The 18,009-nt window shown below is 31.7% G+C and overlaps 4 protein-coding genes across 5 annotated transcripts; 2 read left to right on the forward strand and 2 right to left on the reverse strand.

Annotated features, from left to right (window-relative positions):
• The first annotated feature begins 5,165 nt into the window (after positions 1–5,165).
• Positions 5,166–6,526, forward strand: LOC107475416 (protein transport protein Sec61 subunit gamma). Of its 2 annotated transcripts, none has more exons than XM_021135755.2 (3): positions 5,166–5,267; positions 5,337–5,452; positions 6,242–6,526. In XM_021135755.2, the coding sequence occupies exons 1-2, from the start codon at positions 5,174–5,176 to the stop codon at positions 5,450–5,452; spliced, it is 210 nt and encodes a 69-aa protein (XP_020991414.1). In that variant the 5' UTR covers positions 5,166–5,173; the 3' UTR covers positions 6,242–6,526. The 2 variants fall into 2 exon arrangements, with proteins under 2 accessions (XP_020991414.1, XP_015950529.1); XM_016095043.3 differs by having other exon boundaries at positions 5,169–5,267; positions 6,230–6,526.
• Positions 6,527–6,651: 125 nt separating this feature from the next.
• Positions 6,652–9,425, reverse strand: LOC110277980 (uncharacterized). The gene is made up of 4 exons (XM_052257917.1): positions 9,369–9,425; positions 7,640–7,762; positions 7,440–7,538; positions 6,652–7,339 (listed from the first exon to the last, which is right to left on the reverse strand). The coding sequence occupies exons 1-4, from the start codon at positions 9,423–9,425 to the stop codon at positions 7,244–7,246; spliced, it is 375 nt and encodes a 124-aa protein (XP_052113877.1). The 3' UTR covers positions 6,652–7,243.
• LOC107475418 (indole-3-glycerol phosphate synthase, chloroplastic) lies at positions 9,267–12,875 on the forward strand. Its single transcript, XM_016095045.3, has 10 exons — positions 9,267–9,585; positions 10,064–10,327; positions 10,427–10,603; positions 10,881–10,955; positions 11,073–11,117; positions 11,185–11,349; positions 11,827–11,905; positions 12,014–12,096; positions 12,187–12,255; positions 12,380–12,875. Exons 1-10 carry the CDS (start codon positions 9,451–9,453, stop codon positions 12,464–12,466), a joined length of 1,179 nt encoding a protein of 392 aa, XP_015950531.1. The 5' UTR covers positions 9,267–9,450; the 3' UTR covers positions 12,467–12,875.
• Positions 12,876–13,579: 704 nt separating this feature from the next.
• Positions 13,580–16,881, reverse strand: LOC107475582 (probable protein phosphatase 2C 65). Its single transcript, XM_016095247.3, has 5 exons — positions 16,672–16,881; positions 15,738–16,049; positions 15,474–15,591; positions 14,415–14,641; positions 13,580–13,750 (listed from the first exon to the last, which is right to left on the reverse strand). Exons 1-5 carry the CDS (start codon positions 16,879–16,881, stop codon positions 13,580–13,582), a joined length of 1,038 nt encoding a protein of 345 aa, XP_015950733.1.
• Positions 16,882–18,009: the final 1,128 nt, after the last annotated feature.

The following is an 18,009-nucleotide window of genomic DNA, read 5'->3' on the forward strand; positions in this document are numbered from 1 at the left end:
GGGCGTTAGTGACAGGCGCAAAAGAATCACTGGATTCTATTCCGGCCTGATTGAGAACCGACAGATGGATAGCCGTGCCGTGACAGGGTGCGTTGAACATTTCCACTGAGAGGATGGGAGGTAGCCACTGACAACGGTGAAACCCTTGCATACAGCTTGCCATGGAAAGGAGTAAGAAGGATTGGATGAAGACAGTAGGAAAGCAGAGAGACGGAAGGGATAAGCATCTTCATACGCTTATCTGAAATTCCCACCAATGAATTACATAAGTATCTCTATCTTTATCTTTATGTTTTATTCATCATTCATAACCATTTGAGTTTGCCTGACTAAGATTTACAAGGTGACCATAGCTTGCTTCATACCAACAATCTCTGTGGGATCGACCCTTAATCGCGTAAGGTTTATTACTTGGATGACCCAGTACACTTGCTGGTTAGTTGTGCGAAGTTGTGTTTATGCCATGGTATTGAACACCAAGTTTTTGGGTTCATCACTAAGGATTATTTGAGTTGTGAAAAGTATTGATCACAATTTCGTCCACCACACCGCCTCTTCCAGGATTTCAAGCTGTAAAACATTCGGTTGAGAGGACTGAGTTAGTTGAGATGCTGGTGGACTTATCCCAAGGCTAAAAGAAAGGTCTTTCATCTTCCCTTTGCCTAGGTTGAGCAGTACTGCAAGATGATAGATATTTGACAATGATATTAAACAAAAATGATATTAATCATTATAGTGAACCAAAATCCAAACTAATAGTGAACCTAAATCCAAACTTATAGTGAACCGAAATGATATTAAACAAAAATGATATTAAAGAATTTTATCCTTACACATTAACAGGTGCTTCTTGTTCTGATTGCCGTGCCACCAGAGGTTCTTGGGATTGTTGCTGTTGTTCTTTGGCGGGCTGTTGCATTATACAGAAAACAGTTCAATAACTACCCAGAATTATTATCCTATACCATTAAAATTAATAAAAAGAATTTTTATGTGAAACTTACTCTTCATCAGAAACTTCATAGACATAGTCATCTTTGATTAACTCTTCACTTACAGAACTTGTAAAAGACACCATAATATCCAACTTTTCGGGTTCTGGAGGGTAGCTATAAGAAACAGAAGAGAGTCCAAAGACAAGAACACATTGAATTCATTTCTAATTTCAACTGAACCATAGTTAAACCATGTAGTTAACCAAAATTATTGGTATTTGTATAAGTAGTAAAACTTACACATCAACAGGTACTTCTTGTTCGGATTGCTGCGGTGTTGGTTCTTCGCAGGGCAGTTGTTGCTGTTCCAGAGGTCTGCTGCATTAAACAGTAAACATTTCAATAATTATCCCAAACTATTATCATATTCCATTAAAAATAGTAAAAAGTATTTTATAAGTCTACCGAACCGAATCCCAATGATGCACTGAATAAAAGAATATAAATAATGAAACAGCTAGAAAAGCATTAAACAAGATTCATGTGGTGAATAAATATTTATTAACTTACTCATTATCAGAAGTTTGTTGTGTTTCATTTTTTGGAGGGACATAGATAAAGTCATCTCTGATCAACTCTTCCTGAACAGAACTTGGAAGAGACAATGCAAGAGGAGGTCTAAGGAATGTAAACAAGGATAAAGTTAATGTTGAATAATTAGACTTTGTTTTGAAAAATAGGAATTTACACATTGAAAAAATCACTTTTCCAAAGGTTGAGAACGAGTTTATTGTCAAAACTCAATGATTTGTAGCTCAAAATCAGGTGTAGCACTAGTGACATTTAAACACATTTTCCTTGTGATTAATTAAACAAAAATTATTACCTAAATCTAAAAGAATAACATAAATATTTTTAACTTACACTGGTGGAGTTTTAAAACTTTTTCTTGGGTAGATTTTTTTTCTAAAATATTTTACCGGGCTTTCCGGGGTATTTTTCCTAAAAAAAAAGATAACAAATTAAAATTAGAAACTAAGATTAAAGCAGAGATATAAAAACACATTAAATTCATTTTTGAGCAACCACTGAACCGAAAGTACAATATGCAATAAACCAATTTACCTGGTATTGCTCGCGGCATTTACAGAAGGTGTAGAGCTTCCTTGAGTTTGTAAGAATTGCTCGCTATCCAAATTTACAGTCGGCATTCTAAGCAAGATAAATAAATATTAGTAATTGAATATAGAGGAATTAGAAAAGGTTGTAGCAAAAGTAAGCAATGAAAGAAAAAGAACTCGAGAATAATAAACTGAATCTTACGTCTCAGAGAATTCATTTTGTGCCTCTGGTGAGTCAAACTGATCCGGAGCAATGTTTGCTGACTGAGCTCCATTATTTATTTTCTTTGATCTCTTTTCTCTTATCATCTCCAATGCTCGTTTTCTTCTTTCCGCAGCGTTGTCTTTTGCTTGTACAGTTCTGAAAGTTCATAAAATAAGTATCAAGGAACTTAAAATGTAAGTATCAATAAAAGAAAATATGATTCAAGAAACTTACTCCTTGTCAGATTAGGCTTGTGTTTTTACCACCCTTTGCGGTTGTTTTCTTTTTATACGGGTGTTCTCTCGATTTTATTTTCTATGGAAGACAGACAAATACATCGAATTTATACCGAAGAAAAATATAAGCAAGAACAAGACACTAACAATTAAGTCAACCAAACTGACAGACACCACTGAACCGAAATAATTAAAGTTCTAAAATGAAAATTAGAAGCTCACCGAACCAAAATTAATTCATTTGCCGAACAAAACGTGATACATATGCAATCAACAAAATGTCTCACAGAAATTACGCAATACTTACTGGCTTTTAGATTCACTTGTGTTCTCTAAATCTATCGGCACAAGCTTTGTTTTTTTGGTTTGTTTTTTAAACACTTTCGGTGGTTGTTTTCTTTTCTTTGTTCTGGCTTTATCGATTTATTCTTCTTTGCAATACATAAGAACAAGGGCATAAGAACAAATTTAAGCAAATAAAAGTTAAATGAAATCAATATAAAAATTAAACTTACTGGTTTTCGGAATCACTTTTGCTTTTTGAATCCGTGGGAATGCTTTTTTTTCGGATTCAGATTCAAAAAATCTTTCCTCTTCCGAAGAAGAATCCAACTCGACAATTTTTTTTTATTTTCTTTCCTTTTTCTTTCTAGTCCAACTTACTTGATTTTGTCTTTCTTTTTTTCCTTTCTATACAGAAATTCCTAAAACAGAAATAAGGACTGAATTATTTAATCATCAAGAAAAATATTTCTGAATAAACAAGGATTCAAATGAAAATACATTAACAATCCGGTGAACCAAATGAAGCAATCCCACCGAACCGAAAAATATTCATATGGTAAATAGTACATGACAAATATTTAATCATCAAGAAAAATGTTTCTTAATGAAGAAACATTCAAATGAACAAACTAACAATTGCAAGTAGGACAAATAAATTAATTATAACCTAAAACAGAAGTTTATTTAGTTAGTAGAGTATTTTAAAAGCATTTGAAACCAAATTTTAGGAAAAAATTTTAATAGAATATTTACCAATGGTTCTGTTGTTTCGGTAGAAATCCGTTCAAGCATCATTTGCTTTGTCCAATGGGCCACCCACGGTGCTGGGGGAGCATCAGGTGCGAACGGGCAGGGGAACTTGGTTTTGTGGAAGTATATCAACATCAACACAAACACAGTCATCAACTGACTATTTTCTCCCCCTTTCTCTTGTTTTCAACTCCTTTCATCAAAAAGTTGAGCACATGTTTTGCCCAATCCCATTCTTGAATGTTGTTCACATGAAAGATCGGTGGCGTACGGATTGGGGAAGCCACACTTACCGTTGTGGGGAGCAAGAAGCACTTTTGTATGAAGACAACAAAAGTCCTCTTGAATTTTTTCCGGTTTTTCTCCCTTTTTACGCTCATATCCAGAACGTTCCTTGTCTTTTGGATTCAGGTTGTTGTAATCAACCTTATCAGAAAAATGATTTCCTACAATATTTTAATAGCAAAAATCAGTCAAAAAGGCTCAGTTTAATTTTTTGGACACTAATGAACCGAAAATAAACAGTAAGTGGAAAGTGTATTACCTCCGTTGGTTATGCCCAGGGCAGCTGCTACTTTCCGAGGAATTATGTATATTTTTTCCTGGAGAATTTTCAAGCATCCTTTCTCTTCATCAAAGCGATCAAACGATTCTTTCAACAGGGTATTAGAGACATTCATTTTGGGACATTTGTCAGGCACCAAATCCCATTTCTTCCACTATATCTTTCTTTTCTTGACTCATATCCCTGTATACTGTTGCTATTGACTTTGTTTGGCATCTGCAATAATGAGTTTTCTGCAAGTTTTGAAACAGAATGTGAGGATATATTTATAATACAAAATAGATATTATTCAAATGAAAGCGGATAAATATATTTAATCTGCTTACGTTATAGTGCGGCTTCTCCTTTATTGTTGTCATTGTCTTGTTCTGTTTTGCTGTAATGAAAAATTTTGGTCAATACATCACTCAATACATCAACAAGCACAAGCATGTATATCTTAATCAAGTCAATTAAAATGCCACAGGCCACCTTAACGAAACTCATTCATGCACAAAATCAAACATTATAAATAATGAAACATTTAGGAAATGATTTGCTACATGTTATCACAAAAGGAATCCATCGAACCGAACAACATTCACTTGGTGAATCAAAATTACAAAAGCCACCGAACCGAACAAATCTCAAAGCCCTAGTTACACTATCCACTGAACTGAATGAAAACAACAACAAATTTCATTCAAAGGCCTAATTATACTGTAAAAATGCATTCACAATAGTTCGATCTACTAAACGAAGCAAATCAATCCAGTAAACCTAAAATGCAACCAGGAGAAATGCGACATTGCAAGATTTCAAATGAACAATAATTTTCTCATACCTTTGGTAGTCTCTGTTAGTGTTTTTGTTCGTTTCTGGTCATTGCTTGCGAAATCTTCTCCTGATTCCTTTTCAATAGTAATTTTTCGTAGAGAACGTGATTGAAATTTGAGTGATGTTGAGAGAGATTCGAAAAGAATGAGTCGTTTCGTGTTGAAGAAGATGTAACGTTTTTTAATAATGAAGCGCGAATAAAAAAGGAAAGATTTTGTTCGTCTCTAACGCATGTTTTCACTCGCCATTTAATAGAGAGAATGGACGCCATTGATTCAGTGTTCGATCCCCTCAGAGAGTTCGCCAAGGACAGCGTAAGGCTCGTCAAGCGTTGCCATAAACCCGATCGCAAAGGTACTTTTTCTTTTTATTATAATTTGAATCTCTCTGCTGTGGATCTGAATTTTTCCTTTTCTTTTGTAGAATTCTCCAAGGTTGCTGTTCGTACTGCAATCGGATTCGTGGTTATGGGATTCGTTGGCTTCTTCGTCAAGCTCATCTTCATTCCCATTAACAACATCATCGTCGGATCTGGTTAGGTATATTTCGAATTCTTTATTTTTCAAAGATGTGTGAAATTCGCACAATTGTTTTGTGTTAATAGCTTAGCTGCATGTGTTGTTTAAAATGGGAAAATTGTAATGTTGTTGTATTGCGCGCAGGATGTGGTTGATTTTGCACTTGCTTACTGTTATTTGAAATTAGGGTTTAAAATTATGCAAACTTAGATAAAGTTCCTTGTTTGAGTTATCTCCTTATGGTTTTCAAGTATCATCACCATATATGAAGCATTTTATATTGTGATCACTTGAATAGTATGTATAACCAGGTCAAATTGCAACTATTGCTGCATATCGTAAAGGGTTATTAGTTGAGTTTTATGATCTACATTTATTTAAATTCCAAGAGTTTAAGTGAAGTCTTGAATTTGATTATTAACCAGAGTTTCATCTGTTACTTTCATCATCATTCACACAAAAAGCCATGAGAACTTCCAAATTTAAGATATAATGGAAAGGGTACTGATATTTCACCTGCAATTTGGTTGGTAAATACAGAAATATCATGTTAGCTTTCCTTAATAATATTACTTTACACATTGATATTTCTGTGCTATTCAACTCTAACCAAGAAGTTAGGTAATATAGAAGTTCTATAATGATGAATGTGTTATTCTTTAGATATCATTGAAGCTTAAAGAGAGATATAAGAGGTTCATATATATCTCGCTTAGCATTTTCTCCCATAACATAATCTGCATGCGCATAATCATTTCTATATTGTACTACAAGCTTATCTCCATCATGATCTTCAAGAGTTTGTAACAGCCGTTGCACGTCTTTGACATTGGAAAGAGCATCGGTGCCGCCATAACTCAGGTAGATAGGAAGGCTGTTCAGAATTCTGGTCATGTCATACACCAGAGGAGTCGGCTGTCCATAACATCTTGTATTCTCATCTATGTTCATGTAATCAAACGTTGCTATTGTTCCTTGTCTGATCACTGTGATAACAATAGGATTAAAACTTAGTTTCAATTCATATGAAGCAAATTTTAGTTATAAACAGCCCTTTCTAGCTGAATTTTCAGAATCTAAAATTCCTTTTCGTCATGAGCTGTGCCGGCCATGGATTTCGTAACTTAAAAGTTCAAAAGGCAGCAACCTTAGCATTGCGCCGAGGCCAACCTTCTTTATAATATATACTTCCCTTTATCATGATTCAACAACTACTAAAATATTGTTGTTATGTATGGTATTTAATCATGAAAACATGACTACTTACTCTGAGATAGATGAATCATGTTCACTTTTATTTTTTGACATGGGCTTAGTTAGCCCTACTGAAATGAATCACGTTCCTTGTTGCTGTTGAGTGTTGACTGAGGCTCATGATCCAAAAATATATTGACAATTGATCGGCTTAAGCAGCAGTTAGGGCCAAAAAACATTTGAAGGTCAACATATTTTGGATTTTAGAACTGTCAAATATGGAGATTTGAGAGGGAAAAGGGAACCTGTGAAAGTGGTCAACAAGTTAATGCAATCAATGCCTGGTTTTTTTGCACACGTCCTTAAGAAACTGTATTACAGCATCCCTGTTTCAAACATGTCAAAAATATGAAGTGGAACCAATCATGTTCTCATGCATATATAAATTGCCATCACAACTGATTCATATGCTTTCTTATTCTGAGAAAACGGAAGCAGAAAAGCATTAGGATTGATGGCAAGTATTTGAATCAGTCTTGGTAGTTCTGATCTAATTCCAACCACCAAGATAAAGCAAGGACAATAAAAAAGAGATAATAGGAGGAGGCACATACCCTCTCAGACTGAATTCAAAGATCCCAAGTTTGTACAAATACTGTTTGGTGGAAAAAAAAAATCACCGATTTTCATAATCAGTAACCACGTTATGCCATCCTGCACTCACAGCAGCATTACATTAATTTCGAAAACATCAAACACAGCCGTATTGGGAATTCTCTTAGAAAAATATACAGAGGCATTGGAAAACACAAACCTGTTGTAGCAGAACCGGTGGCCTATTGCCCCATGGCTCCTGTGACAGCCCCACCGGAATTCTCGGCACACTGAGAACATAACCATCCACAGTTGTCACCTAAAAACCATTTCACACATACACATATAACTTAGTAAGTAGCTGCTCAAAATCCTGCTACTGATTAGTGATAAAAATTGCAACAGATTCAAGAAAAATACCAAGTGTTCTTCACAAGCATATCCTTGAGTGAACCAGTGATGAGAAAATACCTTAAGGGGAGAATGATGGCAATGAAGTAATATCACTACTTTGAGTTCTGAGTGGTTACAATCTAGTTCCAGCTGCAATTGCTATATAAAAGTATCTTATCATTAATTAAAAAGTGATAATTATTATAAGTAAAAATGGTAATTATCTTATACTTTACTAATAGGTTTTGTTTGTTACTATTACTTTTTTACTAGGATTAGGCAGACATTTTAATTAGGAAAATAATTGGGTAAAATATAATTTTTATCTCTAATGTTTATGATTTTTTTTTAAAATACCCCTAACATTTAATTTTATTCAATTTTGTCTTTAATATTTTCGATTCATTTAATTTTGTCTCTAAAATTAGGTAATTTTGACACAAATCAAACGATAAGGACAAAAATAAATAAAACTAAACGTAAGGGTATTTTTGAAAAAGATCGCAAATATTAGACACAAAAAATATGCTTTATTCTAAATAATTTTTTATTTAAAAGATGTACCAACTTATAATGTATATATTTTTGGGTAAATACTAAATACCCATCCAGGTCCTGATAATTTTTTCGAAAGACTATGAGTCCTCAAGAAAAAAAATATTTTGGCCCCTGATAATTAATTTTATGAGATTGATTAGTTCATTTGTCAATAATCTCTCTCAAGAACATGCTTATGTGACTCGTTAATCATTAATATATTTTTTATTTAATTTTTATAAATAAAAATATTTAAAAATCACTAATATTTCTTATTTTTATACCGTAAATTTTGTCAATGTATTTGAAAAAGGTAAACAAAAAAAATAAAAAAACTAGTAATTATCCTTAAAAGACAACAAAACTCCTAACAAAAAAAAATTTGTCAATCTTAATTTTTTTGGTAATTTAATAAATTAACAGTTTAACATGCTGTGTAGGCTTATTTTATTAATATAAAAAAATATTGATAAAAGAGTTAATTAATTTTACAAAAATAAAATTTAAAAATAAAAAATATATTTTTTAATTAAAAATTTCGTTATTTTTTAAAATAATTGTGAGAAGTATTTAGAGTTTTTCTTTTCTATTTTTTTTATCACAAATAGATATGAAAATATGATGAGTAAAATAAAATAATATCAATAAATTGATTTTATTTTATTTATGAATTTTTTTTATGCCACTTTTTCTCTATGTTCGAAAGCTACAATCCCCAACCAAACTATGTATCAGCAAGAAAACACACATCAACAACAGTTTCTGACTAGTTTCTGCCATTAAAAAAGAAGCCTGAGCCGCGCGTGTTTCGTGCCACATATATGCATGTTTCTGAAAATCGATCGGGATCGGTCAGATTATCTGAGAATTCGTCTTCTGACTAGTTTTCTGGTGATAAAAAATCGTCAAAATCGGTAAAAAAAAAAAAAATTGCACTTAGTAATCCAAAATAATTGTTCATTAAGAACGGAAAATCGTATTGATTATAATTATTGAAGCGATTCGATTGAAGATAAAAATTAATCAGCAATAAATTAGTCAAAAAATTAAAAAATCAATCTAGCAATTGATTAATTAGTAGAATCAATTTAGTTTTGACTTTTGAGCAATTAACCAATTTTAAACCAAAAATATAAAAAAACATGTATATTTTATTATATCCGGTTGAAATTAACCTTGATCCCTAACCTCTACTGGTTCGATGAAGCTTGTCCAAAACCCACTCAGCCTGACCCATACATGAGAGACTAGCCCTAGCAGCCTCCACCTTCTCCATCGCCGTCGGCCAGAGGGTGCTCAAGATGGAAGCTTTGACCTCTCTCAAGGTACCCTTTCAGGCCTTTTCATCCTCTTCCAGACCCAGAAGCTGGATTACCCCAATCCAAATGAATGTTTCTACAAGAAACCCCTTTTTCTCTTTCTCTGTCCGTGCTCAGGTAAATTCATTTTACCACCGTAAATTTTATATCTTTTGTGGGGTTTTGTTGTGCATTGATATGGGAATCTCTTAATTTTTTATGGGTATGTTGATTTTTCATTTTGAAGTTGTGTTCAATTGGTGTATGAATTGCAGAATCTTGGAACCCCAGTTGACTTTTTCATTGGTTTTGTGAATGTTTTGAATTGTTGTTTCCTCCCGCTCCTAAGTTGGATTTCATGTGGTTCACTTGATTTGAGTTAGATTAGAACCATTTGAATTAGTCAATTGCAACTAGCTGAATTTGACTAAGCCAAAATTTCAAATGATGAAATTGATTCTAATAATTAGCCTTAATAAGCTGTGAATGTTAATATATGTTATAGAAGTAGAATTTGGGTTCAATTGGAATGTAGAATGGAGAACACTGCCTTTTAATTTTGGATGAACCCTGATAAGTTTTTTAAATCATATGGTTCTGTGGATGGTTTGGTTAGGTGGAGTCTACTGAGGGTTCGGCTACAATTGCTGCAACCTCTGCTGAATCTGTGGTAGAGGCACTGAAAGTGAAGGAGTGGGAAGTGGGAATGTTTCAAGATGAAGTTGCTGCTAGCCAGGGTATAAGGATAAGGAGGAGACCACCAACAGGACCCCCTTTGCATTATGTAGGACCCTTCGAATTCCGATTGCAGAATGAGGGTAATACACCCCGTAACATTTTGGAAGAGATTGTGTGGAACAAGGATGTAGAAGTTTCACAGGTATGATGGTTGATTTGCTTTATTCTCAATTTTTTTTTTCTGTATATATATATATTTTGAAAGAAACTGCTTTAATGCTGAATTATATCTGATTTCCAGCTTAAAGAAAGAAAACCCCTCATTTCTCTGAAGAAGGACCTTCAAAATGCTCCTCCTAGGCGTGATTTTATTGGTGCTTTGAGGGCGGCAAATGAACGAACTGGACTTCCGGGGTTGATAGCCGAAGTGAAGAAGGCTTCGCCAAGTAGAGGTGTCTTGAGAGAGAACTTTGATCCAGTAAGTCCATTTTGTTTTTATGCCTAGAATTGTTATATTTCTTGTTTCTTTGTAACACCTTTCAAGTTGTTACATTATGAGTGCTTGATTTGAGTTATGTTTGCAATGATAGGTCTTGAATTATTTCATGCTGTATCAATTTCTTCATTGGAGCATCTTAAGCCTTTTGCTTCCCTCTTATCTCTTACCCTCTGAATTATTTTTATCCTTTTGTCATGACCACTAAAATGAGTTGTTTCTTTCCTCATGATATTGCTCTTGTTTGCTTATCTTATAGGTTGAAATTGCTCAAGCTTACGAGCGAGGTGGAGCGGCATGTCTAAGTGTTCTGACGGATCAAAAATACTTTAAGGTAAACAACTAACTTGAAAATTGTTAGAAACTCATTACAATACTTGGTCAAGTGTGAAGTTGGTCTTATTCAGCCACTAAATAATAACTGACTCTTGATCCTGGCCTATTGATTCAGGGATGCTTTGAAAACCTTGAGCTAATAAGAAAGGCTGGAGTAAAGGTTTGTTTTCTGAATTTGGTTTCATGCTTTATGTAGGTCATTTTATTGACTCTTAAAAAATATGCAGTGTCCTTTGTTGTGCAAAGAGTTCATCATAGATGCATGGCAACTCTATTATGCTCGAATCAAAGGTGCAGATGCGGTCCTTCTAATTGCCGCTGTTTTGCCTGATCTTGACATAAAATACATGATTAAGATATGCAAAATACTTGGACTGGCAGCACTTGTTGAGGTATGGGTAGTGTTTCTTTATTCCATCCCCTTAATTTCATGTAACATCCAACATTAAATAACCCTTGTGATCATACTGATATATGATGTTACTTATGAATTTAACCATGTTATACAGTGTAAACTTGTCCTTTGTGTGGACCTGATTTGAGTTTTGAGGTGTGAATAGTGCATATGTACAAATTTAATTCGTTAACGTAATGTTTTTCTTTTCTTGAAGGCAAGAGGTTGATTGTTGTGTGGTATAGATTGACTAAATTGGAGTTAGGCTGAAACCATGTTACCTTTAATCAAAACCATGAATTACTATAAAAGGTTTCATGAATGTGATACTCAAATCTGTTTGGCATGCTCTTGTTTGTTATTACCTCATAGTCCTACGTCAACTGGGTACTGATTACTGAATGTCTTATTTCGTGATGGCTCTGAGGAAAGAAACCCTTTTCTTATTTTGAAAATCTCATAGTTTTTTTTCTAGGTGCATGACGAGAAGGAATTCGATCGTGTTCTTGGCATAGAGGGGATTGAGCTTATTGGAATCAACAATCGGAATCTTGGTATGCCTTACCATTTGTCTTTCATCCTTTTTGGTCAATTTTTTATTATATATAAACTTTTGAGTTTGGGATCATCAATGATTTTGCTTTACCTTTATCGGCTTGCAGAAACATTCGAGGTGGATATCGCCAATACGAAGAAACTTCTTGAAGGAGAGCGAGGCAAAATTGTCCGTGAGAGAAACATAATTGTAAGTAGCCTTTCTTTGTTAATTACAGTTGTATGAAAGAGATGTTATCTGATTTTGAAAACCATTCTAATGGTTTTATGGCTTCTTCAGATGGTAGGAGAATCTGGTCTGTTCACACCAAATGATATTGCATATGTACAAGAAGCAGGTGTTAAAGCTGTAAGTATTGCAAGTTTAATATGTCCATATAAAGTGATTTTTTTCACTTAATTTTTTTATCCAATGTGTTTGCAAGCAATTGTGTCATATAATGTTAATGTGCAAGAATTTTACTTTTATGCAGGTTTTGGTTGGAGAGTCTATTGTAAAACAAAATGATCCTGGGAAGGGAATCACTAGCTTGTTTGGCAAGGATATATCTCTAAGTTGATTTCACCAAACATTTCTTCACATATTATTTATTATCCTCCTTTCAAAATTCTCTCTCCTGTTTTACGATGATGACGACAATGACGACGTTGAAGAAAAATTGTACAGAAGAAAAAAGATGACGATGATGAAAAAAGAAGATGAGAAGGAGAAGGCGGAGGAAGAGGAGGTGATGATGATAATCATGATCATGATAATGAAAGAGGAGGAGAAGGAAAAAGAGGAGGAGGAAGAAGAAAAAGAATGTACAATGAAAAAATTACGTGTATGTAAATTTGAATTGGTTGGACTTGATTAAAAAAAAGTTTAGTTATTTAGTATTTCTGTTAAATTAAAACCTACACCATGTTAGCTTTTATTAACATGTTACTATATTAGTATTAACAAAATGATATTGGAACAAAATCAAATATTTTAAATTTGAACTAATCGAACAAAAACTACATATTGTATGTGGATAATAACTTAATTAATTATTATTATTATTCGGGTTGATTTTGTCCTTGCTTCCTTATCCCTTGTTTCTTTTACTAGACTTTTTTTTTGTTTTTGTCTGAAAAAATTCATTTTTTTTATGTTATTCTTTAATCTGACAAATTGAAATTAATTTATTGTAGATTTGAGTTTTATGTAAAGATTTACTATTAGCTAATAAATTATTGTATGTATAAGGCAGAATTTTAACATCTAATATTTACTTAAACAGACTAATAAATTAACTGTTAGATTAGTCTAAGTTTGAAAATTTTACTCTTCTCTGCTGAAGAATAATACAACATGAAGGGAAATGCTAAGGCCTAGTAGCAGGCCCATATGAAAACTTGTCCAACCTGACCCAAAATGAAAAAAAATGTCGTGCATGTTAACACCAACAAAATAAATAGACATAAGCATGTTACCGAAAAAAAAAATAGACATCAGCATATCCTCTATCTATCTTTGAATTATATTCTGGAATTTCATAACTGCAGCAAATTGAAGATTATCCATATTTGTTATATAATATGTGTGGAACAGAATTGATTTGACCTAATTCCTTTAAAATTATCACTTTTTGTTCCTTCTGAGTTGGAATTTGGGGTCCATTCTGTCATTCTTTTAAATTTCATTATAGTTAATTATTCAAGAACAAACATATAGCTGTACAATCATCAACTACAGCATTAGGACACTTGACTTTCCAGGCTTGAAGGGCATGCTTTACTAATGTTTTTGCTGCTTCTGACCTCTTTCTTGCTGAACTAATTATGTTAATTACTTCTTCATTTGTTAGCACATCCCATATCTGTGAATATCATGAAAATAATTAAGTATATATAAAAAATTAATTTTGAATTAACTAACATTAACTAATTTTTTATTATAATTCTTTTTTAATGCTCATTTTCTAAAAGATTTAGAGTTTAAATTTAAAAATTTATGATAAAATGTATGTTTAAAAAATGTTTAATTATTCCACTGGTCCTTATAGTTTTATCGAATTTTTAATTAGGTCTTTATATTTTTTTCTTTTTAATTTGGTTCTTATATCATATCAGATTTTATAATTAAGTCTCTGCCATTACAAAAATATTGTAATCAACTGAATATTTTGTTAAACAAAATAAAATATTAATTCAAGTGTTAGGCATATTCGTCTTGTTTAACAGAATATTCTGTTAATTTCAATGTTTTTTGTCACGGCAGATATTTAACTATAAAATTTAATGATATAGGGATCAATTGAAAAGAAAAAAAAAAAGAATAAAGACTAAATTTAAAATTTAATAAAACTATAAGAACTGATAGAATAATTAAACCTTTAAAAAATCTACTGATATTTGTTAAAAAAGTTAATTCTCTAATTAAAATCATATAATAATAGTATAGTCATTTAATGTCAGTCTCTTTATTTTAGCTAAAATAAAAATTATTATTTCAATAATATATATATATATATATATACTTACTCCATCAGAGGCCAAAACCACAAATTCATCTTGTTTGTTAATTCTTCTATAGATTACATCAGGAACTGAGATGAGACCATAATCTTTTAGGCAGAAATCTCCAAATGATCTTGTCATAGCCAAGCCAGGACAATCTTCTTCAGCCATCCATATTCTATTTATACCACTTGGATCATCTTTTGATGGAAATATTCTGCCTCCACACTTAGTTATTCTTGAAGCTTCACCTGATTATATGAGTGACAATCATAAGAAAGGTATTTATTAACCATAGTAGACTTCATTTTGATTTTGATAGGCATGAAAGAATAACTGAGGCCAATTCTAGGGTTTGATTGGATAAATTATAAATATATATAGCTTATTATGTGAAAAGAAGTAAATTAATTATGACTATATGTGTTGGAGACTTATAAGTATGTTTGGGTCAGTTTGATCAACATGATTATAATTTAAATGGCCATACATTAAGCTCTGGTTACTTCAAAATAATTTGAAGCTAACTACTAATGAGAATTATTTTTACTGTAATCACTTTGCAGAGATACTCTCATCATTGTTATAATTTAACTAAATTCTATCAAATTTTAAATAATATAAATAACCGTTCTATATTTTTTAGTTATTTTATCAAATAAAAGTATTTTTTTTATACAATCCAAAAAAAAAATAATTATATTGAAGCTATTTTTAATTAAAAATATCCAAACATATAAGCTAATACTCACATCAATTATATCAAAATTATTATACAAATAACAGCTCGTTAAAAATAATGTTAATGTTATTAGAAACTGCTGCTAAATGTTTTATGGCACCCAATATTGGAGTACTTGGCAAAACCGCCACTAAATTTGTCACTATTTGGTTTCAAAACCGCCTGAAAATCCTGTAGTATATTATTTTCAAAAATACATCTAAATATTTGTATATGTGAAATAATAAATATATATAATTTTTTCAAAGTGTGTTTTTCCAAAAGTTTCATGTTTTAACTCATGGAATAAAAAGCTAAACAAGTGATTTTTTCTAGATTTATAAATAAACTTTACTACTTACTTGGAATATTTGGTTTTAGGTCAACGGTAAGTTGAATAGGAATTCGAAAATTGTCATCTGTTTTTGTGCAAAGAATTGCACGAGAATCTCCTAAATTACCAATTATCAACTGATTTTCCTAAAATTTTTGAAAAAATAATATAATAATCAATATAATATGATTTTATGAATTAAGAATTTATATCATGAGATTAAAAGTTACAATAAAAAAACTGCAAATATTAATAGTTAGTAATAATGCAATTGAGATATTTTCAATTATACCTGTTTAACTATAGTGACAGCAGTGCTACCGCCACTAAAGCTACCAATGTAAACGTTCTGAGCAAGATCTCTATCCATTTCACTAAAAGACTTCAAAAAGCTTCCCTCCCATGAAACACAAGGCATGTTTTGGTTTTCATCACCATTGATATCCAATCCAAGTTGGCTCTTACTAATTTGCTGTGACATTTTGATTGATGTGGAGAGTTTTGAAGGAAGATTATTGCATATGGTTTGTGCATATTTGTGCCCTTGAGGACCATGACCATCGAACACACCACAAAATATCATGTCTTTTTCTCCAGTGAAATTCTGAGTATACATCATATATATATTGAAGATAACAATTTACTTACCCTAGCTAATTCATCATTTGATCATATAAATTTGTGTGTGCAAATGATTGAGATTGATTATTAAAAAAAAAAGAAAAATTTTAATAAAATGATAAAGGCAGAAAAATGAGACACATAAAGAATCGGCCACGCTTTTAAAACGCTACTATAACAAAATTCTTTTGGCATGCTTTAAAAGCGTGCCTGTTTTTCTCTATGACGACGCAAAAAACGTGACTAAATCTCGAATCAATTGCCACCCTCATAAAAACGTAGCCATAAACCCCTTTTGCCACACTTTTTAAGCATAACAAGAAAAACATTGTCAAATCTATAATCAATCGCCACCCTTATAAAAGTGTGGCCATTAACCATTTTTTGCCACACTTTTAAAGCGTGACAAGAAAAAAGCGTAGATATAGGCTTTTTTTTCGTAGTGATATAATTAAACAAGTATGTCAATTATTTCAAAGATACTGATATTTTAATAATTTTAATCATAATTTTAGTTTTATATATAATTAATCTGAGATTATTGTTTAAAACTATTAGAAGATGGGTATTTAAAATACCTAAAAGATTAATCTTATTAATTATACCTCCCAAACTGTCATTGCATCTTGATTCACTTCTTTTTGACCCTTTTGGGAATACATTGATACAAATTTAGAGGATCCACTTAACATAACCTTGGCTCCACAATGTCCATATCTATATGGTAAATAATCATTTGAATTATTTGAATCAGAGTCATCAGCATCATACACTTTTCGTCCAATAGAAACTTGACACGTACAAGCATTTCCCATATATCACCTTATTGCAAGCTCACCAATAGATTTCTGGATAAAAGAACCAATAATGTATAGGAAAAAATGAGTTATTTTTTTTTCTTTGGGGGTGGGGGAGGAAAATTATGATTGGGAGTTTGGATAAAAGTTAAAGGTCAAGAAGGATTTTTTTTTTTCCTTTTGTCATTTAATTTATAATAAGGTTAGGATTAGAGACACATTATAGTTTGAGTTGGCTCACGCCTAATTCGGTTCAAGAATTTCGTAATGGATATACTATTTTAATCAATAAAAATCTGTATATTCGTTGAAAATTTAACTGCTAACAGCTCCATTTGTTGTGGCAACGACTAATGTTGTTAGAAGAGAGAGTTTTCACGCACTGAAATAAAAAGAAAATATTAGGATGCTAACATTTCTTTTTTTTTTTAAATTAGAAGTTGGTTAGAATTATATTGACTCAAATACATGATAAATATAAAAGAAAAATATTAATCATTTAAAATTTTTCACTAGAGAAAACATCAAGAAAATAAGAAAAAAGAAAACATAAAAGCAAGCAGAACATAAAACAAAATTTTACTTATTATTGTAAAAACAATGTACAAATATATATAAATTTTTGTGCTTAAATAATTCAATCAACTCAAACTTAAGTATTAACATATTTCTATAATGAATTGTATGATTGCATGAGGCAAATAACATTGGTCTTTGAAAAAATACTGTCGTATATTCTTTTGATTAAAATAATATATATTAAAATTTAATTTTACTATATTAATAGTGTAAAATGTTTACATGTCCGATCACATGCTCAAATTAACGCATGCCCAAATTCAGTCTTATATCTCAAAGCCAATTAAACTAAAAAAAATCTACTGACTCAAATGCATAGATATAAAAAAAATTAATAAAAGATGTACAACCTTGTTTACAACTTTTTAAAAACATTTTTTTACTCTTGACCACGAGACATAGTCGTCTCCCATTACTCAAAATTCTCTCTCAATGAGTTTTGGCTCTCTTTTCCTGGACTTCGATAAACGTTTGTGGGAAGAAGATTTGGTCTTAAGGAGTACAAAAACAATAAAAATAAATGAAAGTAATATAGAAAAACAGGTAATGAATGACATGATAAAAGGA

Source organism: Arachis duranensis, chromosome 2 (assembly GCF_000817695.3).
Source record: "Arachis duranensis cultivar V14167 chromosome 2, aradu.V14167.gnm2.J7QH, whole genome shotgun sequence".
NCBI lineage: Eukaryota > Viridiplantae > Streptophyta > Magnoliopsida > Fabales > Fabaceae > Arachis > Arachis duranensis.

What these genes read in the sequence shown, in the direction of transcription:
- LOC107475418 (XM_016095045.3), top strand. Translation starts at nt 9,451, where the DNA reads ATGGAAGCTTTGACCTCTCTCAAGGTACCCTTTCAGGCCTTTTCATCC. An exon ending in CTTTCTCTGTCCGTGCTCAG is followed by an intron (nt 9,586 to 10,063) that starts GTAAATTCATTT and finishes TGGTTTGGTTAG; the next exon opens with GTGGAGTCTACTGAGGGTTC. An exon ending in CGGATCAAAAATACTTTAAG is followed by an intron (nt 10,956 to 11,072) that starts GTAAACAACTAA and finishes CTATTGATTCAG; the next exon opens with GGATGCTTTGAAAACCTTGA.
- LOC110277980 (XM_052257917.1), bottom strand. Translation starts at nt 9,425, where the DNA reads ATGGAGAAGGTGGAGGCTGCTAGGGCTAGTCTCTCATGTATGGGTCAG. An exon ending in GTATGGGTCAGGCTGAGTGG is followed by an intron (nt 7,763 to 9,368) that starts GTTTTGGACAAG and finishes TAGCAATTGCAG; the next exon opens with CTGGAACTAGATTGTAACCA. An exon ending in ATGCTTGTGAAGAACACTTG is followed by an intron (nt 7,539 to 7,639) that starts GTATTTTTCTTG and finishes AATGGTTTTTAG; the next exon opens with GTGACAACTGTGGATGGTTA.
- LOC107475582 (XM_016095247.3), bottom strand. Translation starts at nt 16,881, where the DNA reads ATGGGAAATGCTTGTACGTGTCAAGTTTCTATTGGACGAAAAGTGTAT. An exon ending in CTGTCACTATAGTTAAACAG is followed by an intron (nt 15,592 to 15,737) that starts GTATAATTGAAA and finishes CAAAAATTTTAG; the next exon opens with GAAAATCAGTTGATAATTGG. An exon ending in TGGTTTTGGCCTCTGATGGA is followed by an intron (nt 13,751 to 14,414) that starts GTAAGTATATAT and finishes TGATATTCACAG; the next exon opens with ATATGGGATGTGCTAACAAA.
- LOC107475416 (XM_021135755.2), top strand. Translation starts at nt 5,174, where the DNA reads ATGGACGCCATTGATTCAGTGTTCGATCCCCTCAGAGAGTTCGCCAAG. An exon ending in CCATAAACCCGATCGCAAAG is followed by an intron (nt 5,268 to 5,336) that starts GTACTTTTTCTT and finishes TTTCTTTTGTAG; the next exon opens with AATTCTCCAAGGTTGCTGTT.